Source organism: Dromiciops gliroides, chromosome 3 (assembly GCF_019393635.1).
Source record: "Dromiciops gliroides isolate mDroGli1 chromosome 3, mDroGli1.pri, whole genome shotgun sequence".
In the NCBI taxonomy this organism is placed as follows: domain Eukaryota; kingdom Metazoa; phylum Chordata; class Mammalia; order Microbiotheria; family Microbiotheriidae; genus Dromiciops; species Dromiciops gliroides.
The window spans coordinates 338,969,852-338,994,900 of record NC_057863.1 but is presented as its reverse complement, the minus strand read 5'-3'; the positions used below and the strand labels follow the sequence as shown (position 1 = coordinate 338,994,900).

Below are 25,049 nucleotides of genomic sequence, written 5' to 3'. Positions count from 1 at the left end.
GAGGACAATACTCTCAAATTGCCTACATGTGAAGCCTCAAGAGGGAAGATGAATTGGTTTCAAGACCAAAAAGCCTTCTTGGAAGAGCTCAAAAAGGATTTTAAAAATCAATTGAGGGGCAGTTAGGTGGCGCAGTAGATAAAGCACCGGCCCTTGATTCAGGAGGACTTGAGTTCAAATCCAGCCTCAGATACTTAACACTAGCTGTGTGACCCTGGGCAAGTCACTTAACCCCAATTGCCTCACCAAAAAAAAATTTTTTTTAATTAAAAAATCAATTAAGACAGGTAGAAGAAAAAATGGTGAGAGAAATGAAAGCAACACAAGAAAATTATGAAAAAAGAATCAGCAGCTTGGAAAAGGAAGCACAAAGATTGACTGAAGAAAACAATTCCTTAAAAAGATATCTACCGGGGCAGCTAGGTGGCGCAGTGGATAGAGCACTGGCCCTGGATTCAGGAGTACCTGAGTTCAAATCCAGCCTTGGATACTTGACACTTACTAGCTGTGTGACCCTGGGCAAGTCAGTTAACCCCAGTTGCCTCACCAAAAAAAAAAATAAATATATATATGTATCTACCTAACAGCCCACAAAATAAAGCCAAATGAATGACTATGATATATATTTGACCAGATAGTCAATGGAGTTTTAGTCTGTGGGGATATATATTTTGGACAGACATGATAAATTTACAAAAATTAAATAGAAGAAACGATATGGGATGGATTGTTTTTGACAAATTATTGCACTCTTTCAACAATCCCAATATTTCCCTTGTGACTCTAAATCGCCATTGAGCAAATTCTGAAAATCCACAATTTCCAAATAATTAAATTTGAAAATCACCCAAAGGATGGCTTCTTGAGCAAATTATTATTTTGGGGGGGGCGGGGCAATGAGGGTTAAGTGACTTGCCCAGGGTCACACAGCTAGTAAGTGTCAATTGTCTGAGGCTGGATTTGAATTCAGGTACTCCTGAATCCAGGGCCGGTGCTTTATCCACTGTGCCACCTAGCTGCCCCATTCTTGAGCAAATTATTAAACAAGAACAATAGAGCTTAAATAAAATAGAATCTATGTTTATCCCTTTAGGTTATGAACACCTAAATGACTAAATTTTCATATTATTTTTATGTATTCTGTCATACATTTTCACTTTCATATGAAAACATGAATATATTTTCCATTTAGACTTACAGGTTAAGGATTTGTTTCTACAAGTTGTAAATATTGTGAAATTGCATTTGGCTTGCTTTCTTTTTAAACAAGTTATAAAGTTGCTTCTTTTTCTGAAATATTAAGCCTCTTACAAATATACCTATATTTTTGTTCCCTCCCACTCCACACCTCCTCCCCAGTCATTTTTAACACTCAACAATAAGGGCCTATCATATATCCTCCCTGGGGTGTCAAATGCCAGCTTCACAGTTGTGTCACTGTCACCTGCCATCTTTAGGGTGTCAGATAATTGTCTTTGTTGATACAATTGCATCACCAGCTGACTGATTGCACAGCTGTTAGTTATTATTGATTTGTCTAGTCATGGTCTCAACTTAAAGGAAAATGAGCTTTGTAAAACAAAGTTTTAAAGTAAAACGAGCTTTTCCTCTTTTCATGCATGTGACATTTTAAGCTCTGTGGGCTTGTATTCAAAGAACCTAGTAAATAAATTCTTGGGTTGTTGTTTTTTTAAAAAGCTTATATACTTAAAGTAATATAACTAATTAAACATTTTATGGTATTTACATTTAAATAATTTCAACACGTACAGTACCAGAACTTTTAGCACCTGCCTCTAAGGCTCCATCAGGATTCTTTATTTATCCACTTATTCTCCTTCATTTTCCTCCCATACATATATGTCTAGTTAATGTGCATTGTTTTTCTGGTTCCTTTTCCCCCCAGATTTGCAGAATTTCATAGTGGTCATTCCAAAATATTTTATATTTCTCATTCTTGTCAGTCTTAATTGCATATACTACAATATAATTAAAATATTTCCCTACTGCTGGATATTTAGGTTGCTTCCAGTTTTTTCAATTACAAATATGCAGGTATGAAAATTTTGAAGTAACAGCTATTTTTAAACCTTTGCTAACATTCAAGGTGTTTACTTAGTGATGTTTTTATCAGCATTTATTAAGCACCAGCATTACTTTGATTGCATCTACAGAATATAAAAGGTCCTGCTTTCAAGATTACTTTTTAGAAAAATTTTTTTAAAAAAAGAAAGAAAAATTACATTAGAAATAGACTGGTGCATTAAAGAAATGAGGGAAATAGAATTTTACTACTTTTTTATGGTAGAAAAGCAGAAAGAGAATTTTTATAACTAATTTATTTTAAAATGTAAAGAATCATAAGTGATATTGGTCACACATTACTGATCTTTTTTTATTACCTAAGCAAAATTTGAGGACTAATTTTAATTTTTCTAAATTATTTATGAATGTTAAGTCCTTATGAAATTACACTGTTGTCTAAGTCCAAACTGCTTGTTGTACATTACCAAAAGAGAGTTAATGTAAAATTCATTCTTCTCTCTCTGGTCCTCCTCCACACCCCACAAAAATATTGTTTATTACAGAGGCAGCACGGCTTAGTGGCCAGAAGACTGGTCTCAAAAGGAGTAAGAACTTAAGTCTCACCTCTGACATACATTGGCTTTGTGACAGTGGTCAAGTCACTTAACCAGTCTGTGCTCAGAGCAACTCTCTAAAGACTATAAGTTATATTGTGGGGCAGTTAGGCAGTGTGCTGGATAGAGTACTGGCCCTGGAGTAAGAGGACCTGAGTCACTTAACCCCAGTTGCCTCAAACATCCAAGGCCATCTCCAGTTGGCTCTGGAGAAAAGAGTGAGGTTGGTGACCTTGCACAGCCCTGCCTCACTTAAATCCAATTCAGTACAAGTCAAGACATTATCGAGTGTTACGGTCTTCTTCCAGAATGAAGGAGAAACAAGAACGACAAAAGTTATGTAGTGAAGGTACTGACCTTCATTAGTAGAGGGAGCTTCCTCACCTGGAAGTTACCTAAACCTGTGAAATTCCTCTATTGAGAAATTTTAGTGTTTAACTAAAACAGATTTACTAAATAATTAGATCATCTTGTGAAGAAATAAATCTTATATTGTAAATTTGTATTTGAGTCTCTACAGTAGATGAGAAAGTAAGTATGTTTTAAATTTGAAAATATCTGATAATGTTAGTATAAAGTTTACTAATTCCAAATACATAATCAATCAGTAAACATTTATTAAGTGTCCACTATGAATCAAGAACTGTGTTAGGCACTGTAGAAACAAAGACAAAAGTCTTTGCACTCATTCCAATGGGGGAGTAAGTATAAGTAAATATATACAAAATATATATATATAATAATAATAAACACAAATAAAATAATAGCACATGAATATTAATATATAAATAATATATTAATAAAATAATAATATCAATAACAATAGCTAACATTTCTATAATACTTATTATGTGCCAGGCACTGTGCTAAGTGCTTTTTGATTTGTTTAAATTTAATCCTCACAACCAGATTAAATTACTTGCCCAGGGTCACACAGCTAAATGTCTGAGGCCAGATCTGAACTTGAGTCTTCCTGATCCCAGGATTGATATTCTATTCACTGGATTCAGGAAGACCTGAGTTCAAATCCAGCCTCAGACACTTGACACTTACTAGCTCTGTAACCTTGGACAAGTCACTTAATCTTCATTGCCCCTCACCCCCCAAAATTATGGTTTTGAAGGAGTCCAATAATTCCTAAATTATTTCTCCTTGATCTGTTTTCTAGGTAGGATGTTTTGGGTAACAAATACTTTGATTGATTTTCTTTTTTTCAATATTTTGATTTTGTTCTAATATAAATATATAAGTATAAATATAATAAATAATTTTAAGTACTTCTCGCCAAGATAGCTACATCAATGGAGGAAGACAGCTCAGCTTTCACACGCTTCCCAGCAAAAACCTAAAAATAGCACTAAATATTACATATGTAATCTTGTGAGAAACTACATTGTGACATCATCTACCCCAGAATTTAAAATTTTAAAAAAAGAAAGCCAAGAAGCCCATAGTCAATATTTAAGAGTGCCCACTAGAAAAGACAGTGCTAGTATAGGCAGACAGGACAGAAGTTTCTTGACTAATCTTAGACTTACTGACTACATAGGAGTAGGGGATTGTCCACCCCAAAAATGGTCATAAATACTGGTGTACTGGAGCTGATTCATACAAAGAGCTGATTGTTAAATTTTCAGTATGAGCATTTTACACCTTGGAAATCAACAAATACTACAAATCAAGGCTTAAGTGATTTATAGTAAATAATGGAGAAAATGTTAGTAGTGCAGATTAAACTTTAAAATGTGTGATGCATACTTTTTTTTTTTGAGAGCCAATTGTTAAACATTTGCCAGCTCATCCTGATTGTAAATATGCAGCAAGAGCTTTGAAAGTGATTTAGCTACAGCAACCAGCCCAGGAGTGGCAGTACTCTTGATTACTACCCTGCAGAGTAGTCTCTGAAATCTCTAGTTCTTTATCCTGTTGCTAGAGAAGCCTGTATATAGTTCAAGTTTAAAGATACAAAGGACCCTAAAATATGCCAGCACTAACCTTGGGAAGTAGAAGTCAGCAAGTAATGCTGGTGACCCAGATGAAGACCAAGACAAGCCGACTACCCTATTCCACCTGAAAAAATATAGCATGAGGTAGAGCCTGGCCCAAATATAAAGACTCAATTCAGGAACTGAGGCTAAAGATATGAGAAGAAATCACAGACTACTATAAAAAATTACAGTGCATGCAGAGATTTCCAAAAATCCAACCTGGGGGCAGCTAGGTGGCGCAGTGGATAGAGCACTGGCCCTGGATTCAGGAGTACCTGAGTTCAAATCCAGCCTTGGATACTTGACACTTACTAGCTGTGTGACCCTGGGCAAGTCAGTTAACCCCAATTGCCTCGCCCTCCCGAAAAAATAAAATGAAAACATTTTTAAAAGGAAAGTAACAGTGTTTAAAAAAAAATCCAACCTGGAAGAACAGAGTAATTCCACAGCAATTTTAATCTCAGACTCAAAGAGGGGGAAATGGATTTTCCACTTGAACTACACCTAAAAGAGATGAAGCAAGAGATAAAAAATGAAATAAAAGCCTTGGAGGAAAGAAGTGGAAAGAAAATAAATAGCTTAGAATGGAAAGGGATAGCAACAAACTGAAATGAATTCCCAGAAAACTAGCATAGACTAATTAAATTAGTGAGTCATGAGGCAACAAGAAATATTAGAACAAAATCAAAATATTGATTTCTTCAGAGGGTTTTAAAAGGAGAAAGAAAAAGGAGGATAAAAGTAAAACACTGTTATGGGGGGGGGGGGAAGGGCAGTCCATGGTTAAGAGAGAGGTTAATACCAGAGAGGAAATAGCTGCAAGCTAAACAAACTTACTGATCCTGAAGGAGGAATTAAAAGGAAAAGGAAATGAAGGAATGCCCATCAAACTTGGTGAATGTCTTCTGTCAAACTGTAGTATGTTAATGTAATGGAGTATTATTGTACCATAAGAAGTGCTGAAAGACAATTTCAGACAATCTGGAGAAGACTTATATGAACTGATGATGCAGAGTGAAATTGAACTAGGTGAATAATTTATATAATGACAACATTGTAAAGAAAAACAATTTGGGAGGACTTAAGAAGGGTTTAATGACCACTCATGGAGATCTCCATAATACTTCTATGTTGAAGCATGTTACTCACTTTGTTAAAGACAGGTGATAGAGTCATGGAACAGAAAGAAAAATACATTTTTGCACATTGCACATGTGGATTTGTTTTATTCTCAATGCTTATTTGTTACAAGACTTTTTCCCCCTGTCCAAAAAAAAAAAAAAAAGAGGCCACTGGAACAGTTTGTTTGGTTTTTATTCACAGAAGAGAACAGAAGGAAGTAGAGAGAAGAAGAAGAACTTTGAATAGAGTATGTTGCAACAAAAAAATCAGAGCTACCTGTATTTATATGAAAAAATGCTCTAAATCACTATTGATTAGAGAAATGCACATTAAAACAACTGTCAGATAACACCTCACACTTATAAGTTTGGCTAATATGACAAAAAAGGAAAATGACAAATGTTTGAGGGAATATAGGAAAAATGAGACACTAATGCAGTGTTGGTGGAGTTGTGAACTGATCCAACCATTCTGGAGAGCAATTTGGAACTGTGCCCAAAGGTCTGTAAATCTGTATACACCCCAGGGCAGCTAGTTGGCACAGTGAATAGAGTACTGGCCCTGAAGTCAGGAGTACCTGAGTTCAAATCCGGCCTCAGACACTTGACACTTACTAGCTGTGTGACCCTGGGCAAGTCACTTAGCCCCAATTGCCTCACTTAAAAAAAAAAAAATCTGTATACAACCTTTGACCCAGCAATACTACTACTAGATTTTTATCTCAAAGAAATGTTGTTGTTGTTTTTTAAAAGGAGAAGAACCTATTTATATGGTAGCAAAGAATTAGAAATTGAGGGATATCCATCAATTGGGGAATGACTGAACAGGTTGTGGTATATGATTATGATGGAATACCATTGTGCTATAAGAAATAATGAGCAGGATGTTTTCAGAAAAATTTGGAAAGACTTGCATAAATTAATGCAAGTGAAATGAGCAGAATCAGGAGAACATTGTACACTAAGCAATATTGTAACAATGATCAACCATTAAATGACTTAGCTAGTCACAGCAATATAATGATCCAAGACAATTCTAAAGGGCTTATGATGAAAAATGCTACCACCTCCAGAGAAAGAAACTGATAGAATCTGAATGCAGATTGAAGCATACTATTTTTCACTTTATTTTTTCATAGGCTTTTTTTTTGGGGGGGGGTCTGTGTTTTCTTTCACAGTATGACTAATATCGAAATATGTTTTGCAAGATTACACATACATAACCTATATCAAATTGTTTTCTGTCTCAGGGAGGGAGAAAGGGAGAGAATTTGTAACTCAAATTTTTTTTAAAAATAGATGTTAGCAGGGCAGCTAGGTGGCACAGTGTCAAGTGTCTGAGACCAGATTTGAACTCAGGACCTCCTGAATCCAGGGCCTGTGCTTTATCCACTGCATCACCTAGCTACCCCCACTATCATTTCATTTTGAAAAGAATTGCCCCTTTTGACTTTGCTTCAGCAATGTATATTAATTGAAACTTATTTTTTCTCAGCCACGAAGAATTATACTCAAGTCGTCCATATGGAGCCCTTGATTCTGGTTTTAATAGTGTGGACAGCGGTGATAAGAGGTGGTCAGGGAATGAAGTAAGTAATTTTTAAATATTCAAAGATGGAAGAATAAGGAAGAAAAAAATGCAATGTTTTCTAATTAATAGAACTAAAAATTTTTTTCACCATGCAACATGAAGTACTTATATAAGGCTGTTATAAGCATACATATACATGTACATACAAACAAAATACATAATGGTCTAAATATAGACCACACTTCCCCAAACCTCTAGTTATGTTTTTGTAAAACAAAAGTGTGTTCTATAATTGAATTATAAAAGAATGACAGTTAAAGTGATAAAAAAGTCATAATAAAATAAATCAAGTATCAAATATCTTTATAATATGAGAAGACTTAAATGAATTGATACCAAATAAAGTAAGCAGAACTAGAACATTATACACAATAATTAGGATAATGTACATGAATATACTAAAAGGCATCAACTCATTAAACACGACTAGTGCTGAAACATATCACTACTTTTTGTAAAGTGGTCAGGACATATCAGTGCAGAACATTACATGAAAAGGCAAGGTTTCTCTTTTGTTTGGTTTTTTTTATCCTTATTTTTGTTGCAAGGGAAAAGGAAGTGACCACAGTGTTGTGTTTTGTTTTAAAAGGTTGGTAAAATGTTTAGAGCCTATGTATATGTCTATTTGCACTGAAAGATGTAAAAAAAAAAATCACTATTTTATCACGATAATTTTATGTCTTTTTTTCAATATATAGCTATCTTTTTTTTTCTTTAATTTTAGCATGATAGGCCAGTTAATATTCAAGAACATTTTTACAAATAACTCAATTTGAATTAATTTGGTATGTATGGCAATCCTCAAAATATCAGAACCCAATTTAAACTCCTTTTTGTAGGGGAAAAAAACTCCATAAAATACAGATAAAATACCTATTACCCTTTTGTCATATCATTAATTTTAACAAAATGACAGTGAGCATTGAATAGATATGTCAGAATTTGCTAGTCAAGGGGATAAGGAAGGAAAGAAGCCAGCATTTATTGCCTACCATATTCCAGGCCCTGTGCTAAGCACTTTGCAAATATTACCTCCTTTAATCCTCAGAACAATCCTTTCAAATCAGTTCAACGATTTATTATTTGTTTTATTTATTTAGCAGGTGCTGTGTGTAGAGCACTAAAATTTGAGGGAGATACAAAGATAGAATACAGTGCCTTGTACATAGAAGGCAATTTAATGTGATCCCTTTATCTTCCTTCCTTTCTTATTTTTCTTTCTTTGCTATATGGTTACACTACTTCCCTCTAGCAGAGCAAATCAGCAACCTCTCTACCTCCCCAGCAAAACTCTTTATTCTAAACCACCTACTAATGCAGGCTTCACTTGTTTTCATTTGTGGTTCCTCAGAACAAAAGATAAAGAGTTGAGTAAGATAGTGCCCAAGAACCACTTCAGAAAAGGCATTCTTAACTCTTTTCTGAGATGTCAAGTGGAAAGCATTCTAGATAGTGTAGGACCAAGGGTGTCATGGAGTCATTTTATGGAGTCTATATGAGGTGTACCCTGAACTCCTGAACTAGATTAAAATGTAATTAGGAGGGGCAGCTAGGTGGCGCAGCCCTGGAGTCAGGAGGACCTGAGTTCAAATTAGGCCTCAGACACTTAACACTTATAGCTGTGTGACCCTGAGCAAGTCACTTAACCCCAATTGCCTCACCCCCCCCCCAAAAAAAATCCAAACAAACAAACAAAATGTAATTGGGAAATATTTAAGAAAATAAAATATAGTACAACTTAGATAGTGTTAATCCATGGTTTTCGGCAGTACATTTCTCTTCGAGTTTGATACCACTAGTATAGTGTTCTAATTAGAACACAACTATTTTCTCAGATTAGTAGGGCAAGGTGGTTAGAGCAGAGTTTCTAGGTTATAGTTAACTATTTAGGAAGAAGAAAGAAAAGTCAAACTGAATAGTAGTCTGTTTCCAACTGATGAGATTGAAAACTACTTATCTTCAAAAACCAACATTCTAGGGGGCAGCTAGGTGGCGCAGTGGATAGAGCACTGGCCCTGGAGTCAGGAGTACCTGAGTTCAGATCCGGCCTCAGACACTTGATACTTACTAGCTGTGTGATCCTGGGCAAGTCACTTAATCCCCGTTGCCGCCCCCCCCCCCCAAAAAAACTCCAACATTCTAGAAATTTTTTTTCTACTTTATGACTAATATTGAATTAGTATTGATTTCTATTTTTCAAGATAAGTCTGTTGGGTTTCAGCTTTTAAATTTTTTTTTATTCAATCACCATTTTTTATACTCTATTAAAAATGTTTCTGAGCTGCTAAGAAGTGACTTAAAAATGAACTTTTGTAACACAACACATACCTGAATTGGACTTGGCTCTCTTTGTTCATATATTTGATTATTATGTACAAAATTTTCGATTCAAATTTAGATAATAATCCATGGTTTATATGTCGATATTGATTAAAGTTAGAAATAATATTTATTGTCTTTAATATTTTATAAAGCCTACAGATGAATTTTCAGATTTACCTTTGCGAGTAGCAGAGATTACTAAAGAACAGAGACTGCGAAGAGAAAGCCAATACCAAGAAAACAGAGGCAGCATAGTGGTAACAAATGGTGGAGGTAAGTATATATATATATATATATATATATACACTGATGACATTTAAATTGTTCAATCTTATTTCTCCACAAACAGCTTCTTACATCTCCTTCCCTTTTTACTCCTTCCTGTAGTTTCCTCTTTGTCCCTGAAGCCTTTTTCTTTTTCTTTTTGATTTTACAAATTTGTTTTATATGTGTAGCAGCACCATGATGGTTTTTTATTCACTTAATAGCATTTTATTTTTTCCCAATTACACATATAGTTTTCAACTTTCGTTTTTGTAAGATTTTGAGTTCCAAATTTTTCTCCCTCCCTTTCCTTACCCTTTCAAGACAGTAAGCAATTTGATATAGCTTATATAGTACAATCATATTAAACATATTTCCACATTAGTCATGTTATGAAAAAAGAATCATAATAAAAGGGAAAAAAACATTGAAAATAGGATACTTCGATCTTCATTCAGACTCCATAGTTCTTTCTCTGGAGGTGGACAGCATTTTCCATCATGAGTCTTGGAATTATCTTGGATCATTGTATTGCTGAGAAGAGCTAAGTCAATCATGATCCATGATACAGTTTCAATTATTGTTTGTTTCAATCTTATCGTAAAATATATTTCTTCCTTCTTTTAATATTTTTCATATCCTTTACTGTTTGGGGGAAAACCTTAATGAAAATGAAAACAAAAACTTTTGTCTTGTTGCTGTAAACATTTTAATCTCCTTTTAGGTTGCATGCAACTTACATCAAAACCCTAGGCAGGTAGCAGTTATTTTTTGCTGATATTAGAAATATTTAGAAAATTTAGACTGTTATTTTGCTATATTTGAGCTTAATAATTGTCTTTTCCCTGAAATTATGCCCTTTCAGAGAATTTGGATCTTAATCTTATTTACTCTAGTAATTACTCTAGCAATTAAAAAGTGACCATTGCTCTGGGTCAAAGATTAGTAAAAGGGAGTTCCTCACTCCCATCTCCCAAGTGATCCTTATGGTAGCCTACTTGCTTTACCATTCTGTTGAGGTATCATTTATCTAGAAGTTTGTTGTATCATTAAGTCCTATGACTTGAAGATGGGAGGGACTTAGAGGTCTTGGTCAGTCCTCCAGTTTTACAAATGCGGAAACCGAGGTCCACTGAGATGACATCAACTGCATTTGTTCATATTTTTAGTCCTAAAGATGATCAAGGAGTAGCTAGGTGGCATAGTAGAGTGCTAGACCTGGAGTCAGGAAGACGAGAGTCCAAATCTGGCCTCAGACATTTACTATCTGTGTGACCCTGAGCAAGTCACTTAACCCTGTTTGCTTCAGTTTCTTCATCTGTACAATGAGCTAGAGAAGGAAATGGCAACCACTCCAGTATCTTTGCCAAGAAAACCCCAAATGTGGTCACAGAGACATAACTGAAACATCTGAACAACAAACAACAAAGGTGATCAAGAATGACATCACATAATGATTTTCAGTAAATTGATTAAAAAAATGGACTCTTTGTTTCCTAATTTTTTTCTCCCCACATATTTTGAGTGCTAGTTTCTTTTTTGTTTGTTTTCTTTTCCTCACTATCAGAAACATTACTACTGTCCCATTTCAGATATTTAATAATTCCTGAACAGTTTGTTATTTTAACAGTTCAGTTATATCTTGTGATATTATTTTGGATATAACATGGACTAGGGCTAGTCTGTCAGAGACATGCAAATTGAAATAAAATTTATAGTTAGTAAAATAGTGATAACTTGGAAATTTGGTTTTTTTACATTAACTTAATTTGATGAGGTACCAAAGTTCTTGACCTTTGAGAAGCTTGTGGAGTGGAAACTATCTCCAGCATTTGAGGTCAACAACTGCTCTTAGTTGCCTGAGGGTCACTGAGGAATTAAAGGGCTTACTGTGGTCACACAGCAAGTATTTTTCAGAAGCAGAACTAATACCCAGGTCTTCCTGATTCCAATGCCAGCTCTGTATGCATTTTGCCATACTACCTGTAAATTGAAATGTGAAATTATTTTAGAAACAAATCAAGCAAAGTAGTTCTTAAATAAGAGAATAATTTCTTTCCTTTATGTTCTATTATTTAACTATTCTTTTAAAATGTACCCCAAAATTTTTACTTACAACGAGAGGCTGATTATTACTTAGAAGAATCAATATACTTATACCTTATTAAAATTTTTTCTCCTGCAGTGCATTTTGAGAAGAAAAAAAATTTTTTGTTTCCCCTCACAAATCTCTGTAAAACATCCAACACCACTCTCACTGCTGTATAATTGCACTCATTGTAATCCTGCCACCAGTAAAGTTTTGTGTAAGCAGAATATTATTTGGCCTTTACGAAGGTAAAAAAAAATTACTGAATTAGAGTTGCATCAGAATGTTTGCTACAGGTTACTTATAGGACTGAAAGAATGAAAAGTTGGCACACATTCTTCTATTCCATCCAGTTTCTTCTTACTCTCTACCCTCCTTTTTACAATTTATTAGCTCAAGGGAAATAGGAAGAAATGGTGATTGTCAGTTGTCTAGTCTATTTTTAATTCAATGAGAAGACATAAGCTATGAGCTGAACTCAAGATGCTCACTTCTCAAATTGGTACTTGAAAACAAATCCTAAATGTAAACAGTATCTTTCAATCACTTAAAAGTAAGCTGGCTCTCTCACAAGTATAAATAGCTTTATCCAAAACCACAAGGAATTGTTGAAAGAATGAAACAAGAATGAAAGAATGAAAAAAACTCATGACAGTAACTTTGCCACTGTTATATTCTTTCATAAAAGGGAAGGTAACTAAAACAGATTTTTCTGATAATAGCTGCAGACCAGATCACAGATACACATATAACTTGATCTCCTTTTAAAATGGATAATATCAGTGCAAGAGTGTGGTGGGTCAGGAGTAGTTTGGAGGAGTCATTTCAAGTAAATACGATACTTAATAGTTTCTATTTCTTTCTCCACTGTTGGTCATTTAATCTGAATGCTTTTTCTGGTGTGCATATGTGTTTCTCTATGTCAAGTGGAACATGAACTGGATCAGATTGACTATATTGACAGCTGTGCTACAGAAGAAGAGGAAGAAGAGATGAGGCAACCCAAGTGCCTGGATTCAGACAGCCTTAGCTCACAATTCACGTCATATATTGAACAGCGGCGAATTTCTCATGAGGTGGTACAAATATTTAAACTCAAGTATGTTCCTATTTCTTGGTAAAAGTCTTCATGATAGTATAAAATTTTGTGGCCTCTGGGTGACTTTTGACTATGAGACTTAATTCTTCAGGTATTAATATTTCTGTATTTTGTGAAGAGTTAATTTTCAATTTTAATTCTCTGGTTCTGCATGTGTATTTTATTTATTTTTTTTTGTGAGACATTCAGGGTTAAGTGACTTGCTCAGGGTCACACAGGTAGTAAGTGTTAAGTATATGAGGTTACATTTGAACTCAGGTCCTCTTGCTTACAGGGCCAGTGCTCTATCCACTGCACCACCTAGCTGCCCCTCTGCAGGTTTATTTTCAAAGCAGTTATCGAATCCAGCTACATTTTGAGTCCAGCCGTTCAATAAGGAACAAATATTTCATAGTTAAGAAGGGAAATAAATGAGATTCCCAAAGTAAGCAATGCCTCTTCAGTTGGGGTTTTTTTGTTTGTTTGTTGTTGTTTTTTATAATGAAGCTACTAAAAAAGCCATTAATGTTTTCCCCCCTCTTACTAAATCTGGCCTATATATTGGCACGATTAATAATTACAAATAGTTGTCCTCTGGCATCAGTCATTCGGTCAATAAACATTTATTAAACATCAGTCATATGCCAGCCACTGTGCTAAGCCCTGGGCATATAAAAAGAAGCAAAATACAGTCCCTAACAAGAAGGGGCTTACAGTCTAACATAAACATTCTGCATGAAATAGCATTAAATCGTTATGGCTAACTGTTTGATATTTAATCATGCAGAATGTAAATTAGTTGCTGGTAAAATTAACTCTTTGGTTTTTCCTCAATGAGGTGCACAAAATGGCCTCAGCTAACAAATAGAGCACTCAGCCCATAGCCATCTGCAACATGTTTTTTTCAAATTCTGAGGAGTGCAGAGAAGAAACAATACACAGATAAGTATTTCTATTCAAAAACAACAAAGAAGTTGGGTCTACTTGTGAGTAGGATGTAGAAATACTCAAAGACTCAAAATGGTTTATTTGAATCACACTTCAAACCAGTTTGGAAAGTTATATACTTAGTTCCTTAGAAGCAGAGTGTGATCACTTCAAGACCATGAGTGTATTTGTTGGGATTATTTTTATTCTAATAAAAAAAGAAAGAAGGCCTTTGACTTTTCTATTCAAATGCTTCTGTACATAATACGTTTTTGTTGAGGCTCATAAGACATCTTAGATGTAAAGCTGGATTGTGTTGTATTAACCAAAAGTGGTACAACTCGGAGATAACACTGGACCAGCTGAATGATGAACGTATTTATGATTCAAGCTACAAGGTCGAAGGGCAGCTAATTTGCTTCGTGATTTACAAGGATGTGTTATGATCTTGACAACGAATTCTATTTTTGGTCTCTTTAATTATTTTGTGTCTATGTTAAGGGTTCATTGTCAAATTTAATGTTACTTTTAAAAATGAAAATGCCTATTAGAGCATTATTTAAACTCTAATACAATAGTTCCCGTTAACATGCTTTAAGAATAATTTGTATCTTTTTAATCCAAGTCAGATTATCATGCAAACTTATTGTTTATTAAGTACCTTTTAAAATTTTTGTGCTTGTTTGAAAACTCGGTCCCTTTAAAAATATGAAGTTTTACCATACATGATTTAAAATTCAGTGAGAAAATGTTCTTTGACAGCTTTTCTAATGTTGGCAAAGTATTTGTATAATGAATTTGTTTGCTCAAAAACTAGCTGATGATTGAATGGTTCCTGCACTGTGACATTTAAACAGTATGAGCAAAAAAAATGCCCAAACAAACAGCAGTATGAACAGTATGAAAATATCTCTTGCTCTGATGTCTAAATCAGTGGGGGTGGCAGTAACTTCTCTTCCTTTTTTCCCCATCTTTATGCTGTCATATTTTCTCTTTTTTACATATTTTACCACTTCATAGGGACTCCCTCCAGCAAAGCATATGACAACTTATTTCATCTCCACTGCAGATAGCCAAAAATTTTTACCACCAGTGACCAATCTCTTGGTGATGACCCTCTCCAAACTTAGCTAGGCTGTGTCAACCATCACCTTGCGTTTATTATGTACCTGCACTGTGATTACAGAGAAGGACAAAGAAAAAAGTCCCTGACCTCAAGTCCCCTGCTCACAATGTAATAGAGGAAAGAACATGCAAATGACAGTTTACAAATAAGATGTATATGGGACAAATTGGCAGGGGAGATGGGGGTAATTATCTTCCAGTGGAAGGCATTAAGATTAAGGAGGACTAAGAAAGGCTTCTTGGAGAAAGCACTATTCAACAATCAAAATTCATTTTCCAGAAAAGTAGAAGCTCTGCAATGCCCTACCAAGTAAAAAGGGATTCATATAGCTAATGTGTCCTACTTTGTCAGTTGTCCAAGGACCAGCATAAGTCTGGAAAATTCTATCACCACAAGGTTTACCACTAAGTGGTGATTTTTTTATCCTTGTCACCTCAGGAAAAAAAATTCTACTAAGGTAAAATAGGTGGCATAGTAGATGGAGCACTGGGCCTGGAGTCAGATAGACCCAAGTTCAAATTTGGCCTCAGACATTTACTACCTCTCTGACCAGGACACATCAATTAACCTCTGTCTACCTAAATTTATTCAACAGTAAAACTGAGATAATAATGGCAATTTTCTCCCTGAGTTCTTGTGAGGATCAAATGAGATGCCTAAAGCACTTAGCACAGTGTTTGGCACATAGTAGGTTCTTGTTCCCTTCTTCCTGCCCTCTCCTTGAGGTATAAAGGGGTTGCAGTCTGAATTGATGTGAAGAATACACAAACCAATAAATTCATTGGTCCTTGAAGTATTCAAATAGGTATTACTTGGTGTAGTGGATAGAGCACTGACCTTTGAGATAAGGAGATGCTAATAAAATCACAAGTCCAGTCCAAAGAAAAAAGATCATAGATTAGAATGATGGTAAAAGGCTAATATGATAAAATATAATCTACAGATTCTGATAAGCTATTTATAGCATTAAAAGACAAAATCCCTGATTACTTAGTTCAGTATACAATTGAACTACTACATAATTCATTGTTCAGAATTCAAGATATATATGTTAAATTTGATGTTTCAAATGTATTTGGTTTAGAGTTCACCAGTAAAGCCAGTACCCATTAAAGATTTTCAAAGAACAGAAGACACAAGAAGATATTCTCATCAAAACAGGTATGAGAGATCAGGTTATGTTATTCATAATCATTTACTTCATAATTAAAATTCAGTGACAAGAATTTCAAGGATAATGAATTAGAAAAGACTCAGGTTCTAGATTTTTAGAGAGCTGTTTAACAAAGGAAAAGATGTCTTTCCTGGCTGAAAAGTTTTGAATAAAGTGAGTCAGTTGTGTAATATAATTTATAGTGCAATTAACCCAATAATTTTTGTTAATTTTTCTTAGATTAAATTTTGTACGTAAAACTCTAGTCAAACCTAAAATGTTTCAGCAAATAGATGACCTATACCACTTATTCAAGATATATTAAAACAGTCTTTTTAATCCCAAATTGAGATTCATAGTCACCTTTTTATTGCATAATTAATTTGAAGACTATTGTAGATTAGCATTGTGTAATGTTTTAAATGAAATGTGACTCTTATAAAATTTTACTGAACACTTAAAAGTGTAATTATGAAAGGAACTGCCTTAAAAGTAGGAAGAGCTTGTTCATTTGTAGGCTAGGAAGATAAGGAAAAGCAAATACAAAATATTATTCTCATTTTATAGTAAGGGAAACTGAGACAAGAAATATTAATCATGTATTCATAGTGTTTTCCACTAATGACCTTTGCATTCAAAGGGCTTCCAAAATTTGTTTCTTAGGGCTTAGAAAGATACCCCTCATTTCAGAATTCCAAAAATTCATTGTTTATAAGCTGCATGGACTTTAATTTTTTATTTCCCTAATGCTTAGGATAGGAATAAGGACCAAACCAGTCATTTCACTGAAATAAGAAACTCTTGGATGAGTAAACTCACTCTACCAATGCAAGTCAATACCTTCTCTGTAACTTGTAGTCTTAGAGATGCCTGAGCCCTTGAGAACTTAAGTTACTGACCTAGGGTCACATAGCCAAAAGAAAATTAATATAATAGCATTATTGCCTTAAAATTAAAAGAAGCAATTCCTTAAAAGAGCAAGGTCTCATTTCTGAGACATATAAGGAACTTGTTAAAATGCATAAGAATAAGTCATTCCCAGTTGATAAATGGTCAAAGGATATAAATAAGCAGTTCTCAAAAGAAGAACTCAGAACCATCCAGACCTAGTTGAAAAAAATGTTGCAAATCACAAATGATTAGAAAAATGCAAATAATGTTTTATTGAGGTTCCACCTCAATGACAGTTGCTTGGGGGAAGAGGCTGGAGTAGGATAGGCACATTAATGTATTGTTAGTAGAATATTGAGTTGTCCCAGCCATTTTGGAAAGCATTAGAAGTATTTCATTAGTACTTTTTTCTCTAGCAAAGAATTAGAAACTAAGGGGTGTCTGTCAATTAGGAAAATCCTGAACAAATTATGGCATGTGAGTATAATGGAATATTATTGCACTCTAAAAAATAACCAACCGAACTAGTGATAGGAATGTCCTCACCCTCAAAAAATGTAGAAGAGGTCACTATAGCATTTAAATATTGTATGCATACATACATATATATATATATATATATATATATATATATATATATATATATATATATATATATATATATATACAACACACACACAGAAGAGAATAGAAGGAATTTTAGGAAACACAGACAAGCAGCTTTGAAACATTTTGAATTGATTATAGTCATTTTGTTTGTTTGAATTGTGTTGATTGTGAGAGAGCATAATTATATGATATCAACAATTATATGATAGCATATTAAGACATCTTTCACATTTGACCTTCCCTGTAGAATCACTTGTTGTAGTTTCTCATTGGATTTCTTGATCATTGATCAGTCTGGTGAAAATTTCAGGTTTTAGCTGGATTAGGTATGTGGAAACTGGGTGCTCAAGCAGCCATCTTGTCCAGAAAAGAAACTTCTACTCTCTATGGTACATAAGTATTTGTTTTTTGATAAATCCAGTAATATTTGTTAAGGCAAAGGCAAAGTATTTAAATTTTCAAGCTTTCTTAGAGCATACAATTCCTTATCCTCCCTCTGAGACATGGCTTTTACCCTAGTGGAATTTACAGTCTAGGTGGAAATATAAATACAGCAAAAAGCAATTTTTTAAATGACATTTATGATTTATATTCCCAAATCAGTGACATAGACAGGTATCATAAATTTCATAGAACTATATCAATTTATACTGGATTGGTTTTGAAGGTTTCATGGAACAGAAGAAGTTGGGACTGAAATATATTTCTTTATTTTTATATTACCTATTTTACCAGTTTTTTATATTACCTATATTACCAGTTTAGGGAAGTGAGTCTTATTAGGGTTTAGAAATGGGGAATTAGTATTGCCTTGGAGCACTTATAGAATGGATGGAACTTGAGGCTGTGATGTCAGAATATGGAAGGAAGAGTACAGACATTTTTCACATGAGGAATATTATGTTTAACTTGGAGTCAGCAGTCATTTTATGTTAAAGAGACACATTGAGCACACTGGACCAGGTGGTTCACCAGAAAGTTTTTGAGGTATAGTAGGTGATATTAAAGAGGGGAGAGCCTTTAAGCCAGGCTAAGATATTGGAATCCTATCATGTGTGTCTTGAGAAACCTTTGAGCAAGGGAGTGATTTGATCAATGTAAAGTAACCTTGATTTTTGATGATTTAGGGTGATTTAGTTAAAGTTATAGTCAGGTCCTAAATAGCTTGATAAAAACTAGAGAAAATTAATATTCTGAAAATTTTTGTTTTCAGAAAAACTAATGAATTACAGACTTACGGAAAAGAGACAGGTGCTAAAGAATAAGAAAAGAAATCATTTACATAAGACTGAAATGTAAAAATAAGAATTTTTAAGTACCAAATTGCTTCCTTTTGTTAAAAAATCAAAATCAACTGAATTGTCATTTTCTGTTGTTAAATAGTGTTCTTACATATGACAGAGTTTGTCTATTGAAAAGCAGGAAAAAGGTTAATAAAAGTCATTATCAAGTTATCCTGTGGGCCAGATTTACATCTACAAAATGGTGTTGTGTATTAAAAAAAAAAGATCTTGATTTACATGTATCTCTGTGGTTCATTCTGGTAAAGAAAATAATAGCTATCTGTGACATCATAAATGTGATTAAGTTTGAGAAAAGATACCTTAGATAACTGTAGTTATCTCTAGTTAACTATATTTTGTCCAATCATATAAACTCTTTTTAGCAGACAGTACATTAATCTGTGATATCAAATAACATGAAACATGAGTTAGTAGCATCAATTATTGCTTTAGCTTGATTTAATGATGAGCTCAGGTTTACAAAATGTAGTTACTCTTACAATATTGACCACACTGTTGTAGTTTACTGATAACTGTCTACTGGAAGGCTATCTTTGCAATATATTAAAATTATACATGTCACGTGAATGTACATTTCTCTTGTTATAAGAAGTGTTTCTTTCTTTTAACCAGGATTCCAGTTGAAGCGTCTTACCTTCTGTCACTGTCACAGAGTCACAGTCAGGTAATTTGCTGAGTGATAGAGCTTTATTCATAAGAAAAAACTACTTTCTTTTGTATTATTAAACCAATTCCCATTGGTTTCCGGATATCTGTCACCCTGTTATGTGTTTAGGAGCTCACACAAGTTATATAACATGATGCTATGATTTTTACATGCAAACACTAAAGTTAATTAGGCACCTACAATTTCTAGCCCCATTCAAAATTGAAAAGTAGCTTTTCCCACTCTGGTTGTTTCAGTCAGTCAACAAAATGCAAACTATAGAAAAGATTGGGAATATACTTACTTTAAGGAATGGTAGATGACAAAGAAAAGCCCTTTGGGCTATTGCTTATCTCCTATTGTTAATTCAGCCCTAAAACTATACCTATTTGCTTATGGGAAATCACAATGTTTTTATAACTTTCACAGACAGACACAGAATTTCACCGGAGACGAGAGCAGTTAGTAGAGCGTACACGGAAAGAAGCACAACTTGCTGCTCTACAGTATGAAGAGGAGAAAATAAGAACCAAACAAATACAAAGAGATGCTGTTTTGGACTTTGTCAAGGTGAGATCTTTCAACCAGTGTTCAAAATTTTACCTAGAAGTACAGAAGTATATGTGTTTCTGATACAATACATGTGGATTGTCCTATGTTGGTATTCCATTGAGTAAATTTATTTTATTTTGATTTTCCCCCCTCATTAAAAGTAATTACTGGGGCAGCTAGGTGGTGCAGTGGATAGAGCACCAGCCCTGGAGTCAGGAGGACCTGAGTTCAAATCCGGCCTCAGACACTTAACACTTACTAGTTGTGTGACCCTAGGCAAGTCACTTAACCCCAATTGCCTCACAAAATAAATAAATAAATACTGACTGAAAATGTGGATTGATAGTGATTTGTGGTTCTGTGAAAAATAATTTGAAAGTCTAGCGTCACTTTGGTTTTCATTTTCTTTCCTTATTTATTTATTGGTTGGTTGGTTTATTTGCTTATTTTGTGTATTTATTATTTACTTACTTATAGCATTTTTAGAATTTTGAGTTCCAAATTCTCTCACTTCATCCAGCCCCTTTCCCACTCCCTGAGAGAACAAGCAATGTGATACCCATTATATATGTGAAATGAAAAATACGTTTCCATATTAGCCATGTCACAAAAAAAGCAAGAAGAAGAAAATTAGAAAATTATACTTCACTTTGCACTCAGTTCATCATTCCTCTCTCTGGAAGTAGATAGCAGTTTTCATCATAAGTCCTTTCGAGTTGTCCTGGATCATTGTATTGATCAGAGTCTAATTCTTTTACAATGAATCAACATTATGTTATTGTTTTTACTGTGTACAATGATCCCCTAGTTCTACTTGCTTTATTTTAAAGTGCTATTAACTTTATTTTATATCAGTTCATATAGGTCTTCCCAGATTTTTCTGAAACTATCTCCCTCATTATCTTTTATAGCGTAATAGTCTTCCATCACAATCATATACCACAACTTGTTCAGCTATTCCCCAATTGATGGGCATTCCCTCAATTTCCAATTCTTTGTACCACAAAAAAAGCCACTATAAATGTTTTTGTACATATAGGACCTTTTCCTTTTTCTTTGAAGCCATGGTTGGTTATTGTATCGACTACAGTTCTCAAGTTGCAGAGTGGTTTGTTTTTGTTTTTTTTGCAATTCTATAGTCATAATATAAAATGTTCTCTCTCTTAATTTCATACAGCATCATTTCATGCAAGTTTTCTCAATTTCCCTAAAATCACCCATTTAATCATTTCTTCTGGTGTAGTAATTTTCCATTACCATTCTTCATTTTGTGGGCACCTCCTTAGTTTCCAGTTCTTTGCTGCAACAAAAAGGGTTGGTATAAATATTTTTCTACATTTAGATGCTTTTCCTATTTTTTTATGTTTTTGGGTCACAGGCCTAGTAGTAGTGTCACTCAGTGAAATATTATGGACATTTCAATGAATTTTGGTATTCCAGTGATTCCAAATTATTCTGCAAAAACATTGGTTGGATCAGTCCACAACTTGTCCCTCCATATCCCCTCCAGCAGGTACCATTTTCATCTTTTCTTATCTTTGCCAATCTAATGGACATGAAATACTACCTCTAAGTTGTTTTGATTTACATTTATCTTATTTGGAGCATTTTTTTCATACAGTTGTCAGCAGCTTGAATTTATCCTGAGAACTTCCAGCTAATATTCTTTGACCATTTACCTATTAGGAATGGTTCTTGATATTTGAATCAATTTCTTATATATCTTTGATATGACACTTGTATCAGAGAAATTTTCTGCAAATATTTTTTCCAGTTTACTGTTTCTCCTCTAATTTTAACTGTTTAATTTTGTTAGTACTAAGCAAAATGCTTATATAATTTAAATTGACCATTTTATCTCCTTTAATGCTCTCTATTCCTTATCTGTTCAAGAACTTTTCCCCTATCCATAATTTGCAAAGTATTTCCTTCCCTATTCTTCTAATTTATGATGTGACCTTTTATATGTAGATCATATATCCATTTGGAACTTACTGGGGTATATAATATTAAATGTTGGTCTAAATCTTATTTCTATCATACTACTTTCTAATTTTCCCAAGAGCTTTTGTTGAATAATGGGTCCTTATCTAACTATATTGGTTTGACTGACCACTTTTTCTATCCCTTAATTAGTATCAAATATTCTTTTTTAACTTTATTTTATTTTTTTTTTTGCAGGCAATGGGGGTTAAGTGACTTGCCCAGGGTCACACAGCTAGTGTCAAGTGTCTGAGGCCGGATTTGAACTCAGGTACTCCTGAATCCAGGGCCGGTGCTTTAACCACTGCGCCATCCAGCTGCCCCAACTTTATTTTTTATTCTGAATTTAATGAACCAAAAAAAGACAGCTAGGTGATGCAGTGTATAGAGTGATGGGCTTGGAGTTCAAGTTTGGCTTCAAACCATAGATAAGTGTGACTGTTGGCAAGTCACTTAACCTCTCTCTTAGTTTTCTCAGCTGTGAAATGGGGATAAAATAGAATCCACCTCAAGGGGTTGTTGTGAAGATCAAATGAGATAATATTTGTAAACTGCTTAGCACAGTTCCTGGCACATAGTTGGCATTATATACATGCTTTTTCCACCCACACCAGCAAAATAGAAAACAATGAGAGAACTGTACATGAATCTCTATTATATTTGGTGGGGGGTTTTAAGTATATAATAAATCCAATATGTTTTTTCAAAGTTGTCCTGCTTTTCTGTTTTTCCTTTCAAACTTTCTTGTATTCTCTTCTGTGAGTTTTTAAAAATACTTAAATAGAGGGACAGCTAGGTGGAGCAGTGGATAAAGCACCGGGCCTGGATTCAGGAGGACCTGAGTTCAAATCCAACCTCAGACACTTGACACTTATTAGCTGTGTGACCTTGGGCAAGTCACTTAACCCTCATTGCCCACAGAACACACACACACACACACAAATTACTTAAATGACTGTCTTTTGTTTCTGGTAACCTTTTCCTCTTCTTCCAAATAAATAAGAAAAATATAATCCTTGTGTGAAATAAGCATAATCAAGAAAAACAAATCTGTGTGTTTTCTATATCCAAAATGTGTATCTAATTCTCATCTTGACTTCTCTCAAGAAGGTGTATGTAGCATACCATATAGTTTTAATTGCTTCATAGTTGAGTTTTAGATCTAGTATTTCTAGACTCTTTCCACTTTTTTCATTATTTCACTTGAGATTTTTGGCCTTTTGTTTTTTTTTAGTTCTAAAAAATAACTTTTGGTAATTTGATTAATATAGTACTGACTAAATTTAGGCAGTATTATAATTTTTATAGTATTGGCACAGACCAACCATGAATAATTAATTTGTTGTTGTTGTTGTTGTTGAGTCATATCAGTCATGTCTGACTCTTTGTGACCTCATTTTGGGGTTTTCTTGGCAGAGATGCTATATGGTTTGCCATTTCCTTCTCCATCTCCAGGAAACTGAGTCAAACAGGATTAAGTGACCTGCCCAGGGTCAGACAGCTGGTAAGTGACTGAGGCCATATTTGAACTCATAAAGATGAGTCTTTCCCTATCCACTGTGCCACCTAGCTGCTCTGAACAATTAATATCTTCATTTATATGTCTATCTTTATTTCTGTAAAGAGTGCTTTGGGGCAGCTAGGTGGCACAGTGGATAAAGCACCGGCCCTGGATTCAGAAGGACCTGAGTTCAAATCTGGCCTCAGACACTTGACACTTACTAGCTGTGTGACCCTGGGAAAGTCACTTAACCCTCGTTGCCACCCACCCCCCAAAAAAGAGTGTTTTGCAGTTGTATTCATATAAATTCTTTAAATACTTTTTTCATAGATTTGAACCCCTTGCCTGGCATAAGTCCCCTCCTCACCTCCACCTTTTAGAACCTCTTGTTTCCTTCAATTCAAACACTAGCACTTTGCTATATGGTACTTTTCCTGGTCCTTCAGCCACAAGTGCCTACCTCCTCCCACTTACCTTATATTTATTTTGTATGGAATTTGTGCTTGTATATGTAAATGTTGTCTTACTTTTTGAGAGCAGGCACTGTTTCAATTTTGAGATTGTATTCCCCTTGCCAGAACAGTGCTTAACACATAGCAGATCCTTAGCAAGTGCTTATTGATTAATTGATTTTGTCATATGCAAATGAGAACATTGGACCAGATAGCTACTCAAGACCTTCACAGGTCAAAAATACTAAATTCTGGGGCAGCTAGGTGGTGAAAGTGGATAAAGCACCAGCCCTGGATTCAGGAGGACCTGAGCTCAAATCTGGATTCAGATACTTGATACTTACTAGCTATGTGACCCTGGGCAAGTCACTTAACCCCAATTGCCTCACCAAAAAAAAAAAACCCCACAAACTAAATTCTGTGAAATCTAAGACAAATCTTTAAAGGATGAATCAGTTGTCCACAGGACCTTAGACTTTTTGTGGGAGAGAATTGTACAGACCAGGTATCCAAACCTGTGATTTCATCAAGATAGGAGATCAAAGGAGGACATTCCTTCCATCAGCAGACTTTAGCAACTACTCCACCACTTAGAGGCTTAGAAAGTTACTTGGGACACTAACAAGTTAAGTCAGTGTTATCTAATTCAAATAGAAAGAAACCCCTGCCATCAGCATATTGACTTAGAAAACCACATATTAATATTATTTGTGTTGTATTATATCTTAATTTATGTTACTAAACATTTCCCATTTATATTGCATTCTCTGGGTTAGGTGACATGACCAGGATCATAATAGTCAGTATGTGAAA

General features: G+C 34.4%; 1 protein-coding gene across 9 annotated transcripts in view; it reads left to right on the top strand.

Moving 5' to 3' along the window:
* The window catches only part of LRCH3 (leucine rich repeats and calponin homology domain containing 3), a 141,416-nt gene that overhangs the window by 78,440 nt on the left and 37,927 nt on the right, over positions 1 to 25,049 (top strand). For all 9 annotated transcript variants that reach the window (XM_043994651.1, XM_043994647.1, XM_043994652.1 and 6 more), the window contains exons 7-12: positions 7,244 to 7,337; positions 9,814 to 9,934; positions 12,942 to 13,090; positions 16,230 to 16,306; positions 19,715 to 19,766; positions 20,178 to 20,318. In XM_043994651.1, coding sequence (XP_043850586.1) covers positions 7,244 to 7,337; positions 9,814 to 9,934; positions 12,942 to 13,090; positions 16,230 to 16,306; positions 19,715 to 19,766; positions 20,178 to 20,318 — 634 coding nt within the window. The remainder of the gene's footprint in view (positions 1 to 7,243; positions 7,338 to 9,813; positions 9,935 to 12,941; positions 13,091 to 16,229; positions 16,307 to 19,714; positions 19,767 to 20,177; positions 20,319 to 25,049) is intronic.